This window comes from Xenopus tropicalis, chromosome 3 (assembly GCF_000004195.4).
Source record: "Xenopus tropicalis strain Nigerian chromosome 3, UCB_Xtro_10.0, whole genome shotgun sequence".
In the NCBI taxonomy this organism is placed as follows: domain Eukaryota; kingdom Metazoa; phylum Chordata; class Amphibia; order Anura; family Pipidae; genus Xenopus; species Xenopus tropicalis.
In genome coordinates this window covers 52246670-52267273 of record NC_030679.2, presented here as the reverse complement: position 1 = coordinate 52267273, position 20604 = coordinate 52246670, and the positions used below count along the sequence as shown (strand labels likewise).

Here is a 20604-nt window from a genome sequence, read left to right as displayed (position 1 = left end):
GAAGACTCAGGTGCCGCCCTCTGCAATCGTCTATGACGAAACGCTGCCTCTCCGTCCCCAGAACTGGATAATCCAGAAACAAGCAGGGTGAGGCAAGATGATCCCCGGGCTGCCTAGTAACGGGGGTCTGATCCGCCGACCTCCTCTACGAGGAAGTACTATGCCAGATCCTTCTAGGGAGAGAGGCTGAACTCCCCAGGTATGGGATCCCAAACGGGTCCGGTGAGTCACAAAAATAAAAAATCACTCTTTGTCCTATCTCCTGGCGAGGACAGAAAAAAGACATGACCTGACGGGAGGGGGAAGGTTATATGCAGGGGTAAGGGGTTAATTGGAGTTTTCTGTCCTATCAGTGGTTGGAGAGCGGGGAAACCCATAGGTGTGTAGGCTGCCATAGTGACCAGGGAAATGCAGATAAACTACGCTCTTTGTGAAAATAATTGAGCCACTCTATCATTCTAAATATGTACTGTATAAGAAAGCCAAAACTTCCCCCACTATTGGGATATATTTCACCATTTGCAATTTATCAGTTCAGCATTACTGCTGGTTTTGCCCACAGCCAATTATAGTATCTACATCTCTAAAATATCCTTTCACTGGAATAATAGGAAAGACAGACTTTCCATTATGCAGAGTGGTTTTTCCAATATACAGTATTTGTAGGGAAATGTATCCTTTTGTTCATTCTGAGCAAAAGGCCATTGCTTTACTTTCCATTTTCTTAAAAGCCACTTTATCAGTGTTATGTTAATAATGTAATATAAGATGTTTTTCTCAAAGAGGACATGTACAAATGTGGCAGCAAAATTGTTGCTTTCTATGTGGATTTTATTCCAATAATTAATATGTAATGTGTACATCCACTGTGATAATGGATTTTTTCTGTCTTCCCATATCCTGTAGAAAATTCCTATGAAAATTAAGTAATGAAACTAGACATTTATTGCCCAAAGTGCCCATAGACCGCATTTGCACATCAATGTGAGTTCCACAAACCAGCTCAGTTTCTCAGATCACGAGATGCAAGGAGAGCTAACAAAGAGAAACAAATACCCAGCTTTCTAAATGCATTCTTTGGACAGAGCTGACCCTCTGAAAGTCACTTAAATAAAGGCATGAGCAAAAAAAAAGAATCCCAATTTTATAAATTCAAATGGTGTAATTAGCAGTCATATTAAATATGAACCCAGACAGTAGTGCTTATTAAGTTAGTAATTTAGGGATAAAAAAGTATATAATGGACTTTTTTTTAAAAAAAGGCTGAAAAATATAAACACATGGAGATAAATGCTGTTTTAGAGAAGGTCAATATAGTCTGGCCAAAATTAAGGGGAACATGAAAAAAGCTGAATGTGTACTCAGCATGAAAAGAAAGCTCTTTAGCTCCTTCACTGACAAGTGTACAGGCAATAAAATATTTGCTGATTACTACACTATGCCACCACTATAAGTTATAAACAATAGTTTCACAATCGGTGGAGATATGAAAATACCAGTATGGGATCTGTTATATAAACCCAAACAGGATTGTTTTGCCTCCATTAGGATAATTATAGCATAGTTGGGATCAAGTTCAAGGTACTGTTTTATTATTACAAAAAGGAAATGTGTTTGAAAAATTTTAATTATTTGATTAAAATGGAGTCTATGGGAGATGTTCTTCCCATAACTTGGAGCATTCTGGATAACAGATTTCTGGATAATGGATCCTGTACCTGTAATTATATAGGTCTTAGATGGTTCCTGAGCTGAGCAAGGAGATCTAAGCTGAGAAGGACGGAAAATACCTACAACCAGGTAAAGCAAAAAAGTAACAAACACTAAAAATCCACTATGGCAAAATCATTTTAAAAAATCCTGAAGGGATACACAGCATATAATAATAATTTCATTTTTCAAGTTAAAACTTACAATTGTCGAAAGAAAATTGAGACTAATTGCAGCCAAAGCAGGAATGCTTAACCTATGGACTTAATCTACAGACATTGGTAATCAAAAGGAGATACCATATGTCATTAATATTAAACTAAACTTGGGTTTTAAGGGTGACTCCTCCATATAGGAGCTGAACAAAAGAACTGGGGAATGCTGATGAATTCCACGCTGCTGCTCTGTTTTTGATCTATCAAAATCTTCTTGACTGTCAGGAACATTATCAGAGCTGGTGGACAGAATATTTTTTTAAGCAGTTGAATGCTATTCTTCTCTGTGGGAAATCTGCATGGGGTATAAAGTATTTACAGTAAAGGGGGGAGTTTGTTGGGGGTATAGATATGGTTTCATTTTTTTTCTGTGCTGCAGTCTGACTTTATTAACTGTAACCTAGATCATACTTAAAGGCATTACATTACTACTGTTAAAACTGAAAGAACGGGAATAAAAAAACAGCTCGTGCATACATGAGTAATTAAGTGCAATGTCTCCTGGGCAGCTTTTCCCCACAGGTGAACAGCTGCCAAGTCTAGAGAATTTACAGGTACTCTGATCTGATTGCAGGTTATGGACCTGCAAGGCACCCGCTTACTTAGGCAATATTCCCACGAAGATACACATAAATACACCAGATCCCTCTAACAAGATCAGTTAACACATAAGAACTTGCATCTGCTGCTGAACACATATTCATGGTAAATGATTGATTAAGATGCCAAAGACAATAAACTAGTAAACTAGTGGGAAGTTGTTAGTTTTATGCTTTTCATTGTTTGATTTGTATTAATCGTGGAATAATTGTTTTTCTTTAAAAATATTACTCTCTGCCTCCCTGTATGAGTGTTGTGCATCTTTGTCCTAGATCAGCCCACAATTAACAGTACAATACTTACTTGAGAAGATATTAATGATGTTATGGAGAAAGTCACCCATGTAATATTACCATAACAGTATAAATAATATGGTCAAACAGTTTGCTACTTTAACTTTCCGTTACTACATAGACATCCTTGACATAAGACATAAACATAAGTGAGCAAAGTAACATGTTGCTAATTCAGCAAACATGGGCCTCAGAGATACAAATAACAAATGTTTAAGACTTTGCTTATGAACAATAAAGTGTCTAGCTGACAATGCTCCAAGTATGCAGTTTGGAAAGTCATTGCTATGACTACTTTGTCTACCTGTATAAAAAGATATAAAGAGCTCTGTTCTATTCCCTGTGCTATGGCACTGGAATTATCTCAGACTTTCCCATAAGGTATGATAGGAATTTTTAGATGACATCCAGAGATAATGTTTTAATTGGTAATACAAGCCAGCCCTATATGCAGAAAAAATGCTAGAGAACTCATATTGATCCAAAGTAATACGCCTGTTATGCAAACTGAAACAATCCCAAATACTTACTAAAAACTGATATTATGGGACTCATGAAAAACAGCCAGTCTGGGCACTTCACACAAAGAGCCTGTTGTTGGTTACAAGCCTATTTCCCACTGCACTTTTGAACACTTGGCTGGTAGCCGTATATTCGTATGGTCTGTCACTGCCCTCCTCAAACAAAGTCCAGTGTACAGCTTAGTCTAATGAGAGGCTTCATTCATCTCTCTGCTGGTAAATTAGACCATTCCCTGCCAATCAGCAGATTGATGTATCTTATTAAGACACCTGTTTGTGTTGTAATAGAACCTAGTACTTGTGCAATCATGCAATAGATATGCAGGGAACCACAGTGGCTTAGTACTCTTGAAATACACAGATTCCTAAGATAAATCAACTACAAAGTAAAAACAGAATTATATTAAATGAGTGAATTCAACCAACATTGCAGTGCAGAGTAAAATGCATATTCAGATGAAGCCCCTAGAGGACTAACAACTGCTTGGATATAACACATTTCATATACAGCATTTTATATGGATGGGAGATTTTGGATTAAATAATTGAATATATTATGCTATGAAATAAAGTCTGTCCTCCTTTGATTGGTTAGGCACTGCCTCGTGTTAATAATGTGCACTGATGTTATGCATGCAATCACTGACCAAAACACCAATGTGTCAGGGGTAGCCTCCAGTTTCTCACATTCCATACCCTCAAAGGCCCTTCCCCTGTACCCTTGCACATCACATCCCTACACATGGAAAAATCATGCATGAGGATTTAATAGCATATAATCCCTAGTATATTTGGGCAACAAATATGAGAATAAAAATTGTGTTATGCTCAAAGTAGAGTAGACTAAACACACTACCTATTGTATACTGTATAGTCAAAGTGACTGACTGTCTGTTCCTTCTGCATTTTAAGAGTTCAGATCTGGCTGTTGACCATAAGTGAGCCTTACTGGTATGCTAAAAAAAAGTTCTGATCACATAGGGGCACATTTATCAAAGTACGATTGAGTCCGAATACAAACAAATTCATATTTGTTCGTACTGTGCATATTTTCTGCGACTTTTTCATACTTTGCGTGACTTTTTTCATACTTTGCGACAAAATTTGTGCGACAAACTCGTATTGTCAAGCCGAGTACAAAAGTTTCGGATTCATTCAAGCTTCGGTATCGTGACTTTCCTTGGGCTAGGTTTGTAGCTGCAGAGTGCCATTGAGTCCTATGGGAGCCTCCCAAAATCATGCACAGAAGGATCAAAGTCAGAAAGGTTTTCCCGCCGTTTACGATCGTTCAGATAGGAAAATTGAATACGCCAATACTATATTATTGTGACTATACCGATTTTTTCATAAGCATTTTCGTGATATTTGCGATCATCAGAAATTATCATATCTAATCCAAATTTTTCCCATTTCGGAATTCGAACTCGTACTTTGATGAATGTGCCCCATAGATAATTGTTTGCTACTTGGTTTCATTTGACTGAATAAGTCCTTTGAATTATATTTACAATAGTTTTTAAATGGAGCTTACCTGTTCACATAAAGTCTTTTGCACAGTGATGGTAAATTTTTCTTTTCCAGTCCCTTTTACAAGGATATACTGACATGTACCCAAGAAAGTGTAATAACGCCCATCAAATGTTGTGAAATGCGCATCTCCAATTACAGAGCATTCAGCTTGAGGAAAAAGAATTAGTGTATAAATATGTGGGTTATGGAAAACACCATTCACTGCAGCATTGTTAAGCAAGATTCATCAATAGATTACAGAACATCATGCATTATAGATTCAGCCAAATACAAGACTTTTTTTGCAGGATTTTAATTTGGCCAATTCCAAATGCCTGGCCAATGCAAATCCAAACTCTCAAAATAGCATGACTTTAGGTAATGTAATTGAGAAAATCCTTTGATTTGGCTGAATCCCCTGTGAAAGATTCTGTATTCACCTGAAACCTGGACAGAATGGGTTTGGTATAGGGTTCATTTACGTGTGCTCACTGCAATTGTGATTGTGCAAAGTGTGCTGCAGCTGTTGTGTGAATATATGCCATTCATTAGATAAGATAATTGCATCTAAATCCATTCCTTGCACTTCCACATAGTTGTGCTCAGCACCACTGGTTTTGCCCTGCCTCTTCTTAGTGTGCTGATTGAGGCAGGAGTTACCACCACCTTTAAAAATGTTTGTAGTTCCATGGTTCCTATAGTGATCTGTGTCGATTGATGCAGCAAACCTGCCAACTTAATTTTGGCAACCAGCTTTAATGTGGGCTAAGCAGAAACAGCCTGCAGTGAATTAGGGACACTGAATAAGAATTATCTGTAGTGATTTAGAGTAGTTAAACATTCACAATGTGTCTTTTATCAATTAAACCAGTATATAGTTCTAGAAGATATGACAAGAAGATATAAAGTAGAATTTCCCATTTACCTGGACATTCATGTTCAGTGCAGTTCCAAACGCCTCCAACACAAACACTGCAAATATTAAGAATAACTTTACATTTCCATTTCCATATTCCTTTCCTTTATTTTATGTTTCAACAGAAAGAATAAACTGCTATATTGGTCCTCAAAATTCATTGAAAGCTAGTGATGCTTATCAGTCCTTAGTCCTTAGACTTTTAATTAAGAGATAATACAGGCACAAACATAAAACATTATAATTGCTATACTTACCACATGCTGCATTCTTGCTCAATCATAGAACCTGCTGGATAGGCCATTCCATGATAGATGCATGGACAACTGGTCACGGCAACGCAGGAGCCATTGTTGAGAATTAAACCTAGTTTATGACAATCGAATGAGAACTAGATCACATGGACCAGCCCAACGCTGATCACAGGTTGGAATATTTGTTTACTCAGTGTTCAAATATGTTGTTGGTATTAGAAACAATATAGATATAAACAGCAAATCTACCACCAAAAGTTTGACCAAATATGTAAACCTTAATTTGCACTGATTTGAGTGAAATCACAGGAGTGCAATTATTTGGTGTCTTCAGATGACACAGTAAAGTAAAAGTTCACTGTTTGCTCAAATGCTAAGGATTTTGGGCACATGCTATGGATTTTGCCAAATCTGCATTTTGCAAAAACAATGCTTGAAATCTGTCAAATCCTAAAACAAATTCCAGTGCAGTAATTAAAATGGATACTGGCACAACTAAAATAGTGGCACCACGTGATTATTTGATATTGTTGTGTTCAATTTAATGTGAGGATATATCTGTATGTATAATAGTACATACACTAGATACATACTGTTTTTTGAAACATCCTCAGTAAACACCCCAAACATGTCACAACTATTTTACTTTATTACAACAACAATATGATGGCAAAAACACTGCAGAAGTCACAGGAGTCAAGATATTTTTTTCATCAGCAGTGATGATTGATAGGTTTCATTTAGTTACAGCAGCTAATGCAGTCAAATAATACAATGGAGAAATAATCGAGAATAGTGTGACAGTGGAAAGATATGACCTTTGATACAAGTACCATGTACAAAATTTACACTTGAAGTCTTACCATCAGGACAATAGCAGCCATCCAGGCAGTGGAGGTTGCTTCCCAGGCATTCTTTTTCATATGTGCAAGTCGGTGGACAACAGCTAATACAATCACGGTGTACAAATTTGTCTTCACACTTCTCAGCTGTAGTGTATGCATAAATATCATAGCATGACCAAATGTGATATTCATGAAGATACACACCGCATACATTGCTTTGCTTAGAGAATATTATTGATCTACATTATATACATTGATCTAGATTATTTTTTATCATTTAAACTAAATTTACAGACTGTATCATTACATTTTTTTGTGAATGACGAAAAGTAATTCTTTTTTAGTTCAAGTTTTGACTACAATTCTCTGAGCGAACAAGAATTGTACACTTTATCCATAAACTGAAACTGATATATTCCTATAAAAACCTGTAATGTATCAGTATCACTTTAACAATCTAAGGGGCACATTTACTAAGCCACGAATGGGCCGAATGCGTCCGATTGCGTTTTTTTCGCAATGATCGGTATTTTGCGATTTTTTCGGAAAAATGTCGCAACTTTTTCGTTACTAATACGATTTGTGCGAAAAAACGCGAGTTTTTCGTAGCCATTCCGAAAGTTGCGCAAAATCTGGCGATTTTTCGTAGCGTTAAAACTTGCGCAAAAAGTTACGCTTTTTTCGTAGCGTTAAAACTTGCGCGAAACGTCGCACCTTTTAAGTTTTAATGCTACGAAAAAGGCGCAACTTTTCGCGCAAGTTTTAACGCTACGAAAAAATCGGCAGATTTTGCGCAACTTTCGGAATGGCTACGAAAAACGTGAAAAAATCGCAAAAAATAAGAAAAAGTCGCAAAATGTTCGTTTTCAAATCGGAATTTTTCCAATTCGTTTCAGATTCGTGTCTTAGTAAATGTGCCCCTAAGTGTCAATGCAGTGGCCAATTTACAAAGGTATTGATAATCCTGGTACAATAAATTAGATTTATAGATATTCATCAAAAGTCAAAAACCTGGGTGACCATTGACCAATTTGGCAAGTTGGCAAGCAAATGGCCAACCTCGAAATAAACAAGCCAGCAAAGCAATCTAAGCAATTAGTGATATTGTACAATCTCAACATTCACATGTTGGACCATACTGACTATTAGTCCTGTGGAATGGGCAGATATCCCACTCCGTGACTGGCGAGCTCTAGAGCTATGACATATGGAGCTACTTGTAGCGACTACAAAATGCCAGAAAATACCCTGCAATAGACAGTACTGAGAATTGTCTGCTAAAACACACACATAAAGAAAATGATTATTATTGTCTATTTTGTAGCCACAACAAGTAGGTGGTTACAAGCAGCTCCTTGTGTCATTGCCTTATAGTTTGGAAATGGATGGGAAAAAAAATGGTTGGTGCAAGAATAAATTGTACAGGTCTGCTGACAATGCAATGTGCTGTCTTGACACCAAATTAGCCACAATGTACTCAGGTCAGCTGATCTCAACTTTTTATGAGGACAGTTTTACTGAACCATAACTATTATGACATTGTTTCCTACACATTGGTCAAATATTCGTATGTTAATATTTTCCTAGTTAGCATTGAATATGCAAAAAAAAAGTTAATGTCACAATTTGCATGTTGAAGCCAAAGGTGTACGCACTGCATGCAGGGAAGTCATCCCTCCAGTCCCGAATGGGAAAGCCTGAATGAGAACAGGCTCTAGCATACTCCATTACAGCTCGGCAGTAGGTTTCTTCATCATCTTTCCTAAGGATTCATGTATTTAAATATGTCAGACATGAGAAAAGTACAGATGGTACATATTTACATAGATAATAATAAATAATAACATTTCTGTGATGGCATTTTAAAAAATTGTGACTGCTGCTTTGTGAGAATGATTGCTCCAGTCTCAGACATAAAGCATTGCATGCCTGCTGTTTAAAGACAGGAAGGAAGGAAGGAAAATCACATGAGTATGAAGCAATACATACAGTAGGTCTATAATAGACAAAAGTTTACTTTGGCAAATATAAGAAGATTCAAAATTGCTCATACTATCAATTTATTCACACTTCCCTGCAGATGCTCTTGGGCAGAAAGTTGTAATGAATTGGCAGTTTTAGCAAAGAAAATAAATAGAATGTGTTTGACTGCTATTTATGGGGGTTTAGAGTTCAGGAGCAGCATTGCGCACACCCCTCCAAATTGTTAATATATTGATAGAAGTTAATATTGGGATAAACAATTCTGCAACTATTCATTCCAGTGCAGATGAACCATGTGTGTTTTTTATTAACCAACATTACTGCTCTGTAAAAAAAAATTAATAGACATTAAATACAATGGAAATGAGTGAATTACTTTTTTACAACACGGTCTGGCATTGAAGTGCAACATACAGAGCAATAATGCTGGCAAATTCACTTCTTTTAATTAATAGGAAGGTGACTGATCAGTGAATAGGCCTCTCACTTAAAAGAAACCCAGTAAATGAATATCGCTAGAAATGGCATATTTTACTGATCCTGGCATTCAAATTAGTCAAAGGATTTCCCCATCCTAAATTTTGTTAGAAGTGTCAGGGACACTGCACACGCTCAGTACACTCATGCTTTGTGCTACTAAAAAATACATGAAATCACTTAATTTTTCTTTAGGCAAAGGGATTAAACTGAGTACAGTTTTATCGATTTTTTTTAAATGCTTCTCTACCATAAAGACTAGAGAACAGGATAAAAGTAATTCAAGCTGAAATTCAATGATATGACACTTACTTGCAGAGGTCATTCATACAACTAGCAATATAGGAGTAAGGATCTATGGTCTCATGGCAGCTCATAAAGGGAAACTGTTGCAAAACTTGGCACTTGAGAAATGCTGCCTGTAAACAAAGGACATGAAAAAGGTAAGAATACAATCTTTTTGTCACTTATTTTGTTTAAGATCTGCTAATTAATAATGTACCTTAAGCATAGATTATAATTTAAAATAAGTATACTGTAGCTTTATTAAGATTGTACCTCCTGAGCTGCTTCATCAGAGCATGGATTAGGGTAATCAGACTCGGTGACCACACAAATTGGTTCCTCTGGGGTCTGGACATTCCAGCTGTTGGCAAACAAGGCAATGTCTTCTGTAGAATCACCTGCTATATTGGGAAATATGATAAAAATATTTGGATGTTTTCAAAGAGAAATTGTGCCAATGTTTTATATATAAATGCTTTTAGTTCACTTTTTTGTTACGGTGTTAGCCCCTACTCCAAGCAGATTCCTAGACTTACTGTGCTGCATTATCAAGTCATCTGACCAATTTCCATTAAAGTTTCCACACAATCCACATGGTCTCCCTTTATGATCTTCTGACAGTTTGATATAAACACCCGTTCCACCATCCCAGGCAAGGGAAAATCCAAAGGTTGTTTTTACCAAAATGTAGTCAGCTAGTCTTTCAATGAAAATATTCTCAATTGTCTGTGGAAGTGTTAATCTGAAAAAGAAAATATGGGCACGATAAAATAACTATATAAACAAAATATAAATAATATAAACAATAAGATTACATTGTGTACTTGAAGAATCACTTCATTATCACTCCTTATCTTACCTTTCTGGATTTCCCATCCCTCTTAGCTAGCTGCTTTATGCAATTGAATCTGACTACTTCGCCTTTGTCACAGTGGACAGTGTCACCATCACTGTACTCATGCAAACAATAGCAGTAGTCAGAACTTTTCTATCTACCCAATTAATCCTTTTCATAGAGAAGTTTAGGTTTTGGAGTGTAAAGACCTGACACTTGCCTCAGGAATATAGCGCTGACTGCACTAGCCAGCCTTATGAGCATTACTAAGGCAAGTGCTCGGTCTATTATTTTTCCTATCAGCAGCTCAGCAGGTAATTTTATTCCAAAGTGCTGTATAAAAGGTTATAGTGCATGTATGTTTATGTGCTGCATATACTGAGTGAATATAACAATGAATGCTTGAGATTCAGAACCCTCATTAAGTAGTCCAATGTATTGTATCAATACCCAAAAAGGGAAATTTCCTACCGAACTCCTCCTTTTCTGACTTCATAACCGGAAACAGTGATCTCGTCATGGCTTGAGAAGAACATGCTGATTGAGCGGGTACATGTATACACTGAACCTCCACACTTAGGGCTGTTGTGGACCTTTAATAGAACAGAGGAAAGCAATACACTCTCTTCATATTTAAAGGGGTTTGTCTTATGGCCTTATGCAATAGATATTGAAAATGTATACATTTATAACATCCACCTTTTTTACATTAATCCATTTTCTAATGTGGTGGTGGAAAATCTACACAATTTTAAAATAAAGTAAGACATCTCATAAAACAAACCCATAATATACAAGACCCATGCCTTTGTACTTACCCAGATAGTGTACAGAGGCACATTCTGGCTGCAGTCTCGGGCAAAAATGTATGAACAGTTTCCAGGGTAGTAAAAATAGATTCCATCAAATGTTTCAAAATTATACTGTCCCCAGGTTTTACAGATTCCTTCCCTCTCTTTGCCAGTGTTAGGTACTACGGGGAAAAGTAACAGCAATTTAACTTGTTTTTCATTCATCTCTTTGATGGATAAATACACAACAGCTTTGAAAATGTATACCATTGAACATCTTAATTAATGTTTGTCTGTTAAAAAGTATGATAGTTTTCAGATTTTAAAGGACATGTAAAACCTACATTTGCCTGCAATGTATATCAGTTGGGCACGTCTCCCCCACCCAAATGGCATTATTTGTTCTGCATATATTCCCTCTGTTTGCCAGCACCATCACCTTTTCCTAAAGTAAATAGCAGCTTTGACCCGGAGGCCATTTTTCCTCTGATACATAATCAGATACATTTAAATCTGCAAACAGCATACACACACCCTTATTCAGCATACATTTCATCAAGAATTCAGGCTCACACATGCAGAACTATCCCTGATAAAAGTTCTGCTTTGTTTGAGCACTGTAATGGTAAAGCTGAGCTCAGGAGAAAAAAATTGAAGCAGACAGCTAGAGCTGAGTTTCTATGGGAACCAGCAATGCCACCTCTTTATTGGCTGCTAGACTGGGGGCGTGTTTAGTAATCTGAGTTTAGAACAACTGAGCATGCCCACAAGCCAGAAATCAAAGCAAATTCCCAAGGGGGGGGGCGAGTGGGTTACAGGAGGAGAAGGAAAAGTGATTAAGGGGATGCTGCAGCCTTACTATTAACCTCTGCACAGCCATTGTGGCAGGTATTGAAAGATTTCAAAGAGGCTGTTCACTGATTACATTTTTGTATGTGGGGTTTACATGTTCTTTAAGACCTACATGGTAACTTTGGTAATAAATGGCAAAATGGAAAATATTTTCATTGTCTCTGAGGCAGCTGCCATAATGTACGGGATGTATATTTGTCTTTATATTTACCACACTAAGCACAGATAACATTAGCAATGTTTCTAACAGATGTTACCAAAGTGGATGTAACCAATCTTACCAAACTGGCACCTGTCCCCCTGTGCCTGAAAGGTTTCACAGTCACATACACCAGCATCTGTGCAATGTGCTCCATTGAGGCAAGTCTGGGGGCAAGAACCTGCAAAATCATAAAAATGTGCTTTTAAATTTTTATTTACATTAGGATAACAAACAAGAAAAGTGATAGAAAGGCCTACATGTTTAAACTGCAAGGGTAGAATAAAACTCAGCATGCTCTATCTTTTGAAACACAATTCATATATGGAAGTAAAATACTAGTGGTGTTATGTGTTAGCCAGGGTAGTGAGAATAGTCCCACAATCATATCCACTCCAGGTGAGAATAAGGAGGTGGCAGAACACAGGCTTGTATATTATGTAAATTACTCCAACTAGTAAATTTCTATTTACAGATTTGTACCCTAATCCATGAATTTCAATCAAGCAATGTCATACTAGCCTGGTGTAGATTTACTGGACCCTCACAGAAATGGTGCCACTGGCATCCGTGGTGTTAGGTTGATAACAGTAAATATCTGGAAACTGGTCTCAAATTGCTATTCCTAAACACTGTAATTGCTGCAGATTTAGCACATCACATTTCAGAGCTAGCTACGACTCGCAGTGTTTTCAGTGTTGTTTCAGCCAGCTAAGAAGTGTAGAAAGCTCTCATTCTGCCTCCCATTGCCTTTAATGGGGAACTACCTGACACTACTAAATCTAATGAACATATATGGGCTGAGAACCATCTGTTTCAGTAGCACAGGCAGTTTTATGCCCTTATGTTAGCATGTTGATGTTCCATCAGCCTAAGCTCCTGCTAGTGGCCACACCACAATCTACTATATTTCATTATTTCACAGAATAATGGAAAATAGGGCAAAAAGTTTCCTTCTTTAAAGTTAACACCAATATAAAGATAGTCCTCAAACAACATATTAATATATGTAGGAGCAGGCATATATCAATCTTTTAGTAATAAAAGCTTACTGCTCCCAAAAAATAAAAAATTGCAACTTGAAGATTCTGATGATAATATCTATTCAAAAAGAAAAATCTTCAGTCAGTGAGATTTTTCTTATCACACAAATCGTGGCTACTTTGCCTTATATGAATAAACAAATAAAAGTGTACAGATGTTAAATTACATTAAATGACACATATAAAAATTATACCTTACTTTGGTCTGATATTACGAGTATGAGTCCCAGAAAGTTCTAGAAGCCCATATACACAATGCTTGATTATAAGGGACAAAGTATAATGCATACACAGTACATAAGAAAATATTATGTTTGTAACAAAGTTACAGAGTTATTAATATCACTAACCTTCTTGTGGTATAAAAGTTTCAGTAAAAAGTCTACGAGATCGAGCTCTAGAGGAAGGTTCATATTTCTGTAAAATAGAACATATTAAACAACTGATATAGTTGCTAAATGACAACTATTACTAGAATTTCAGTTTCATTTTCAGTTTTTATATGTTTCTCAGAAAGAAGCCAATGTGTAATTATTATATAGCAAATAATGTACCCACTCTGTTGTAAAATATAAGGATATTATAAGTCGCTGAGGAGTTCCATGAGGCCAAATACTTTTATACAGGTCATAGAACTAGATAGGGTAGATTATTTACTAATAAATAAGTATTATTTATACGTTTCAGTGAATTATGTGACAGAAAATACATCACTAATCACCAATTACTAATGACATCAATAAGCACCATTTATAAAGACATAATTTACAGGATATTCATGGCTCTTGTGTTTTATAATTGTAAACATATTATATTTATACTTATATTTTATATACTTGTAATACTTTGAACATGTGGTAACTGTTATTTTTAACAATATTATATTACAGCTGGGACAAATGTATTCTTCTAATTTTTATACAGGGTAAATTATTTCTTAGAAAACACTCTAAGAAATAATTTATTCCAAACTAAAAGTTAAAAGAATATAAGACAAAGACATATAAATTGCACCATTGTCATTGAGTTTCAGCTTCCAGTACACACAGCCAGTAGGCTGCTTTAAGTTAATGCAGTATCATGATCTAATTAGTGAAGTCCAAATCCACTCAAATAGCTGACTAATCATCAAATATACCTGTTGGTTTACAGGCCTAACTGTACTAAGATGATGATAAAAAAATAAAGGGTTGATTCACTAAAGTGCGATAAAACAAGTGCTATTTATAGCATGTGTTAAAAATTTTATCGCTTATTTTTCGCGACTTAATGCACGATTCACTAAAAGGATACTTGCGTTAAATGTTGTTTGCGTTATTTAACTCGCGATGAGTGGTTTAGTCACGATAATATCGTTTTGGCTATCCGAAAATCACGAAATTTTCGTATTTAACAATCGTAAATGGCTGGATCCTGAATTCTGACTTTGATCCTTCTGTGCATGATTTTGGAAGCCTCCCATAGGACTAAATGGCACTCTGCAGCTCCAACCTGGCCCAAGGAAAGTCACGATACCGAAGCTTGAATGAATCCAAAACTTTCGCACTCGGCGCAACAATGCGTTTTTTTCGCACAAATTTTTTTGCAAAGTATGAAATTATCTCGAAAAGTACGAAAAATCGCAGAAAATACGCTAGGAGCGTTTATATATTAATAAATGTCCTCCATACTTGAAAAAATCCCACTGCCAAGTCCATGTTGTGTTGCCAAAAGCTCAAAAACCACAATTTTCTATAATTACCGCCTGCCCCAAGTAGATGTTCATTTTCGCACAGACTAATGCGATATTTAGCGCGTCTATGTGTTTGTGAATCATGCGTTAGTATTATTTCTGTGCGAGAATTAACTCAATGCGTTAAAATTAACGCCTTGCGATCATGTGATATTTAGCGCATGCGATGTGCGACTTAATGCATGCGATAATACTTTAGCGAATCGTGCAGTTTTTTTTCGCGTCAATTTTAACGCATGCGCACTTTAGTGAATTATCGCACTTTAGTGAATCAACCCTTAAGTATTCATAGGCAGGCTGGGGGCTATGAAAATACATTGGAGGGTCACATTTGACCTATGGACATCCAGTTGGACTAGCCTAAACCTAAATAAACATATAATTCCACAGCAAGGCAAATGGTCCATAAATATCTTATTTCTAATAAATGTTGTGGCTGCTATGTAGATGTTAGCACTCATATTAGACATGCCTTTGTAAATATAATGGAATTTACCATCATGAGACTTTATCCTACAGAGTGGACATCCTTCCATGATTGTAAAAATTATTGTTCATTGGCCCTCAATAAAATATCAATGAACTTGGCCTGTTATCCTCTGCCCTCATAGTGGGAATTCAAGGTAAATTGTTATCCTTCTTAACTGCATTGCTGACAATTGTTTGCATATTAGAGATACGCAAAGGTGATACTATGCTAGAGCAATACTGGCAAACAACCTTATGCCATTTAAAATTACAAATGATTTCAGTTCTATGTGGCAAAAAATGAACATTAATACATGTTAATTAATACATTAGTACACAGGTTCTTTGTGCACAATGTAGTCTCTTTAATTGGTGCCAATTGATGTTACTTATGTGACACAACTCTTAAAAATGTGTTTCAGAAGAAATAAAGGGCCCCTTGTTTAAAAAATATTTGAAGTCTGTATGAGCTGTATACTGTAAAAGCTCTTAGGCTGTAGTCTTGTGCCTTAATAGAGTCCCTATGTTCTGCAATAGCAACTACATTCTTCCTTTACTTATTTATTGCACATTATAACATTTTTTTTAAATGGCTACCTTATTATAAAAAATGAATCACTGAATTGCAAGATCTGCTTTCTTTCTATAAACTGCAACTTGCTATATTGATTTCATGCAGCAAAATTGTATCATACGTTATAAGACACATCTACAGGTGTTTTTTATTAGATTGTACATTTCCACTGAGGTAATGATCTGAGCAAGTATAACAATAACAATATTCTTTTGAAAGCAATGACAAGTCTTTGTAATGGCAAAATGTGACACTGGGAATTTATTTAGAATGACACAGTTATTTCAAATTATGCCAAAAGATTCAGCTTGGGAACCTTATTACTGAACCTTATTTTTGGCACTGCTCTACTGTTTCAGATTCAATTTACATATGCAGACAGACCTGTAGACAGACAGACAGATAATACTTTTTGTTGTTCTGCTATGTAGTAAAATGATTTACATGATTTAGCTTAACTAATATATATAATAGAAATACTTTTGGTATCATTTTATAAATAGATATAAATGTGTGTGTTATTATCAATATCAACCAAAATTGAAGAAATGTAATGTCTGTACATTTAATTATATTGTGATAAATATTTCTACAGTATTTTACAAAAAACAAAGAGGTGAAGAGGAAACCCTTCAAAAAATTTCATGTAATGAAAAAAGTACCTGTGCCCTACTGGAGAAGGGATATTTAATGCTATTAGCTGATGTGCTAATCTATCGATCTGTTTCTCTGTCTATCTACAGTTATTTATCTAAATGCTTTTACTGACTTGAAAAATTACTGCAATTACAAAGGGTCCCTTATTACTTAAATGGGTTAGCAATAACTATCTAAAACAAAAATGATGTAGAATATTCTATGGGCTGCATAATAGTCAACATAAAAGGTATTTCATTTTTTGTTTTTGTAAAAGTATTAGCAATGTGTATGCAGCCAGTCTAGCAGGGGATTTAGAGTTCAATGACAGAAATATCTGATGGTGGAAGGCGAGTGTGAGAATAAGATAAACTCAGGCTTGCTTGATAAGTGAGACAGAATGAAGTTTGAGAATCACAGGAAAATAGGTATCAAACAGAGGATTGATCCTCCCCGCGCTTTTACCATTTCTTTGGTGTGACAAAGACTTCATTGTCAGTGCAAGACTCATTTCAGAGGCGAGTTTTTCTCTCGAATGGTATAACCTACCTCTGCTGTTAAGAGATCTCTTTTCTGGCGAATTGCATTAAACCCGTTTCTGGAAGAAAACAAAAAGTATCTTGTATTTTCAAAGGTCCAGGAGCAACCTGAATAAGCTATTCCTGGGGGAAAGGTTTTTTTCTGATTTCCATCACCTATCAAAGAGGCCTTTCTTGGGTTAACATTTAAAAAGGTAACTAGTATGTGCGTGATCTCATCTTACACAATTGAAGAGAGCTTCACAGATCTGTGCTCTAGAGAATGAACTGCTTGGAATTAGAAAGCAGAAAGTTATTTTTTTCTTTTTGATTCTTTGACACAGTCAGCCTCTTTTATTTTATATAGTATAAGGCTGTTAGTTTCTGATTAGGAGAGTGAGAGAAGCATATTTTCAAGATTTTACAAAAACAATACTTTTTTTTAAATAAATGTTGGCTGCTGTGTGTTCCTAGCACTTAAGCAAGGTAAAATGATTATTTACTAACTTAAGCAAGGGCATTGTGGGGAAAAAAATAAATAGTGGCAAAATCATGGTTGCAAAAGGACATCTCAGTACTAAATAAATCCCTACATATTCAAAACATGAAAAATGTACTTGTACTGTACTAATTAAATTCTGTATCAAACGTTAAATAAAGAATTCCATCTCATTATTTTTAAATAATGATGCATGAATGCATGTTTATTGGACTACTGAGCCCTCTCAAGCTTCGGAGAACTACAACTCCCACAATCCCCAATGACAGTGACTAGAAATTGATTTAGGTTGGTAGATAAAGTTTCCTATAATTGCAAGGTCATGAACTTGACCTCAATTCAAGATTTACAAAGCTATTTACAAAATAATTAAAATGGCACAGTAATGAACTACAGTCAAAATGACTGATTATTTAATATAAGGTTCTGCTAATTTTTGGGGGGTCTGGCTAATTTGCTATAGGTCTTTTCTGTACTGAGCAAATGCAAGACCACACAAATGCCCAGGATAGCAAATTACATTTGGAAGTAGGAAATTCCCAAGTGACTGCTGAACATTTAACAGAAAGCAATAAAGGTAGAATAGACTGCAGCTTTTAGTACACCCAGGGGAATACTCTGCACTCACATTGATGTCCTCGATTTCAGACCAGAAGCTGCAGCAATGGACCCTAAAAAAGGCAGAATAGTTACATGAAACTTCTTCTTAAACTATAACAAGTTGGTTAGTTAGCTACTTTATAAAGTGCAATCCATTTTAATGCATCCTATATCTACTGGTGCATTGCATCTCCATCACAATAGTGTGTTACACAGCCCAGCCTTTGTTCTCATAATGTGCAAAGAGAAAAATAGCTAGCTTGCAATCCTTCAAGTAGTCATTGAACTTCAACTCCCTGTATGCCCTGTACTTGGAGTCTGACATTTTCAAAAGCTGCAGGATCACAGTGTGGGCATCCCACATTATATTCATAGCACAAAACTACATCATGTGGTATGTGCTGTTATATGCAACTGTGCAAGATTTCATTGGAAAAGGATGAAAAATAACTCACATACTTTGTCAGGTTTAGCCACTCGTAATCTCTCATTCATTATTGGAATTTAAGTTAAAATGTTGACTTATTTAAACTATTGTTTTTATTCACCCAAATAACAACCAAAGTTTAGTGTTCAAAGTGCTTGGTAAAGCAAATTAAACACTTAAAGTTTTTTTAAATCTTCTAAAGTGGAAACCTGGAAGGTATACATTGAAACCAGTAGGATTTTGCTTTGCTAACTCTATAAAAAAACTTTGCACTAGCAGCAACTCCTTGCACAAACTTTGCCCTGGTCTGTGAATAAACTGTATTTGAAGACTTACCAAGGAGAAAAAGCAGAAGTGTGCACAGGAGAGATTTGTTCCAAGGTATCATCAAAGTGAGATTTCCCCCAATGTTCATCTCAGTGTAGCTTGGTAGCCAGAAACGCATCCAAAATACTGACCTTCACTCTTATGGCATCTTAGTAGTAAGTTTCTTTGCAAATTATTTAGATCTTTCATTGAGCATAGATTATTACCATGTCAGGGCTAAGAGGAAAAGACACTAAAGTTGTTCAGTCTTCAGTTGCCTTTGAGGCTTTGGAAAATGTTCTAGTGACTTGCTTGGCTGAGATTTCCTCATTAGTGATGCATGATAACTCCTTGTCTGTATCAGTTGCACAAGCTCACGCAGACTGGCACGTTTTCCTCTGCTGCAGGCGGACTTATCCTTTTATAACAATTGTGATGATGACATAAGATAAGGTGTCATATTAAGAGAGCCTTGTGCATTTTTCACTAGGCTGTGCTCATTAACTCATTAGTATACAGTGGGTCCCCTGGTTATATATATTTAGAAGGCGATCAAGGGAATTCATTTGTTTTTACATTTTCAATAACATTTTAATGCCATTTTATACCTGTTTTCTATGATTTAAAAAAAAGGATTATAGAAAACAACTACCAGCTTAACTGCAAGTAGTTCCAATAACAAAATATATGTTTGTTTCTTTTGTTTACACGAAGGAAACTTTATAGAATATTATTCATAAATATTTGGGAACTAAAGAAGAAAGTTACATGATCACATGAGTGACTTAAGGTATGGAGATCCAAATTACAGAAAGATCCCTTATCCAGAAACCCCCAGGTCCCAAACATTCTGGATAACAGGTCCCATACCTGTAATATAACATAACTTGCTGCCCACAGTCATAGCACACTATGGAAATTACTGAGTAAGCTGGGGCACTGCAAATATTCATAGGATAATGTTACTTTGTTTTGCCACTTATATGGCACGCCATATATTTACAAACACCACAGTCACTTAGAATAGCATTTTATTTTTTTCCCTCAGAAGCTTTACATCTTAACTTTGTAAATACCTGTGTCTCAACCTGATATCGCTCTAATAAGGGTTTCTGGTGTCTGCTCTAAGGGTGGGGTCACTTTCTTAGGCTTAGCAGTGGCCTTAGCAGACACTAAAAAAGAATATATATATGTTCAGAAACTGCCTGCAAATAAAAAACTAACACTAGAAGAGCTTCATGGATGGATCAGTTAATATGAACATTATGTTTTTAGGGTGAAGGGCAAACCCAACCATATTTAAAAGGCCGATCTACGGTATTTGGTCAAGGTCAGGGTAATATAAAATGAATTTTATATTTCTTATGTTTCACTAGATTTTGCTTCCAGGTTTCAATGTAGCAGAATGTGTAACATAATTGTAAATTCCTACTCATACTTTAGAGACAGTCAACCATGGAAAAAACTTCCTAGCAGATATGCACTAGTGCATCTTAGATTTACATACTGTGGTAAT

The 20604-nt window shown here is 35.9% G+C and overlaps 1 protein-coding gene across 1 annotated transcript in view; it reads right to left on the bottom strand.

Moving 5' to 3' along the window:
- otogl (otogelin like) overlaps nt 1–19466 on the bottom strand; it is an 89449-nt gene extending 69983 nt beyond the window's left edge. The window contains exons 1-15 of the mRNA XM_031898881.1: nt 19119–19466; nt 18384–18426; nt 17288–17336; nt 13679–13745; nt 12368–12466; nt 11262–11416; nt 10915–11036; nt 10145–10350; nt 9882–10009; nt 9636–9742; nt 8519–8625; nt 6882–7007; nt 6022–6130; nt 5774–5820; nt 4871–5016 (exon numbers count right to left, since the gene is read on the bottom strand). Coding sequence (XP_031754741.1) covers nt 4871–5016; nt 5774–5820; nt 6022–6130; nt 6882–7007; nt 8519–8625; nt 9636–9742; nt 9882–10009; nt 10145–10350; nt 10915–11036; nt 11262–11416; nt 12368–12466; nt 13679–13745; nt 17288–17336; nt 18384–18426; nt 19119–19227 — 1620 coding nt within the window. The 5' untranslated portion in view covers nt 19228–19466. The remainder of the gene's footprint in view (nt 1–4870; nt 5017–5773; nt 5821–6021; nt 6131–6881; nt 7008–8518; nt 8626–9635; nt 9743–9881; nt 10010–10144; nt 10351–10914; nt 11037–11261; nt 11417–12367; nt 12467–13678; nt 13746–17287; nt 17337–18383; nt 18427–19118) is intronic.
- Between the last annotated feature and the right edge of the window lie 1138 nt (nt 19467–20604).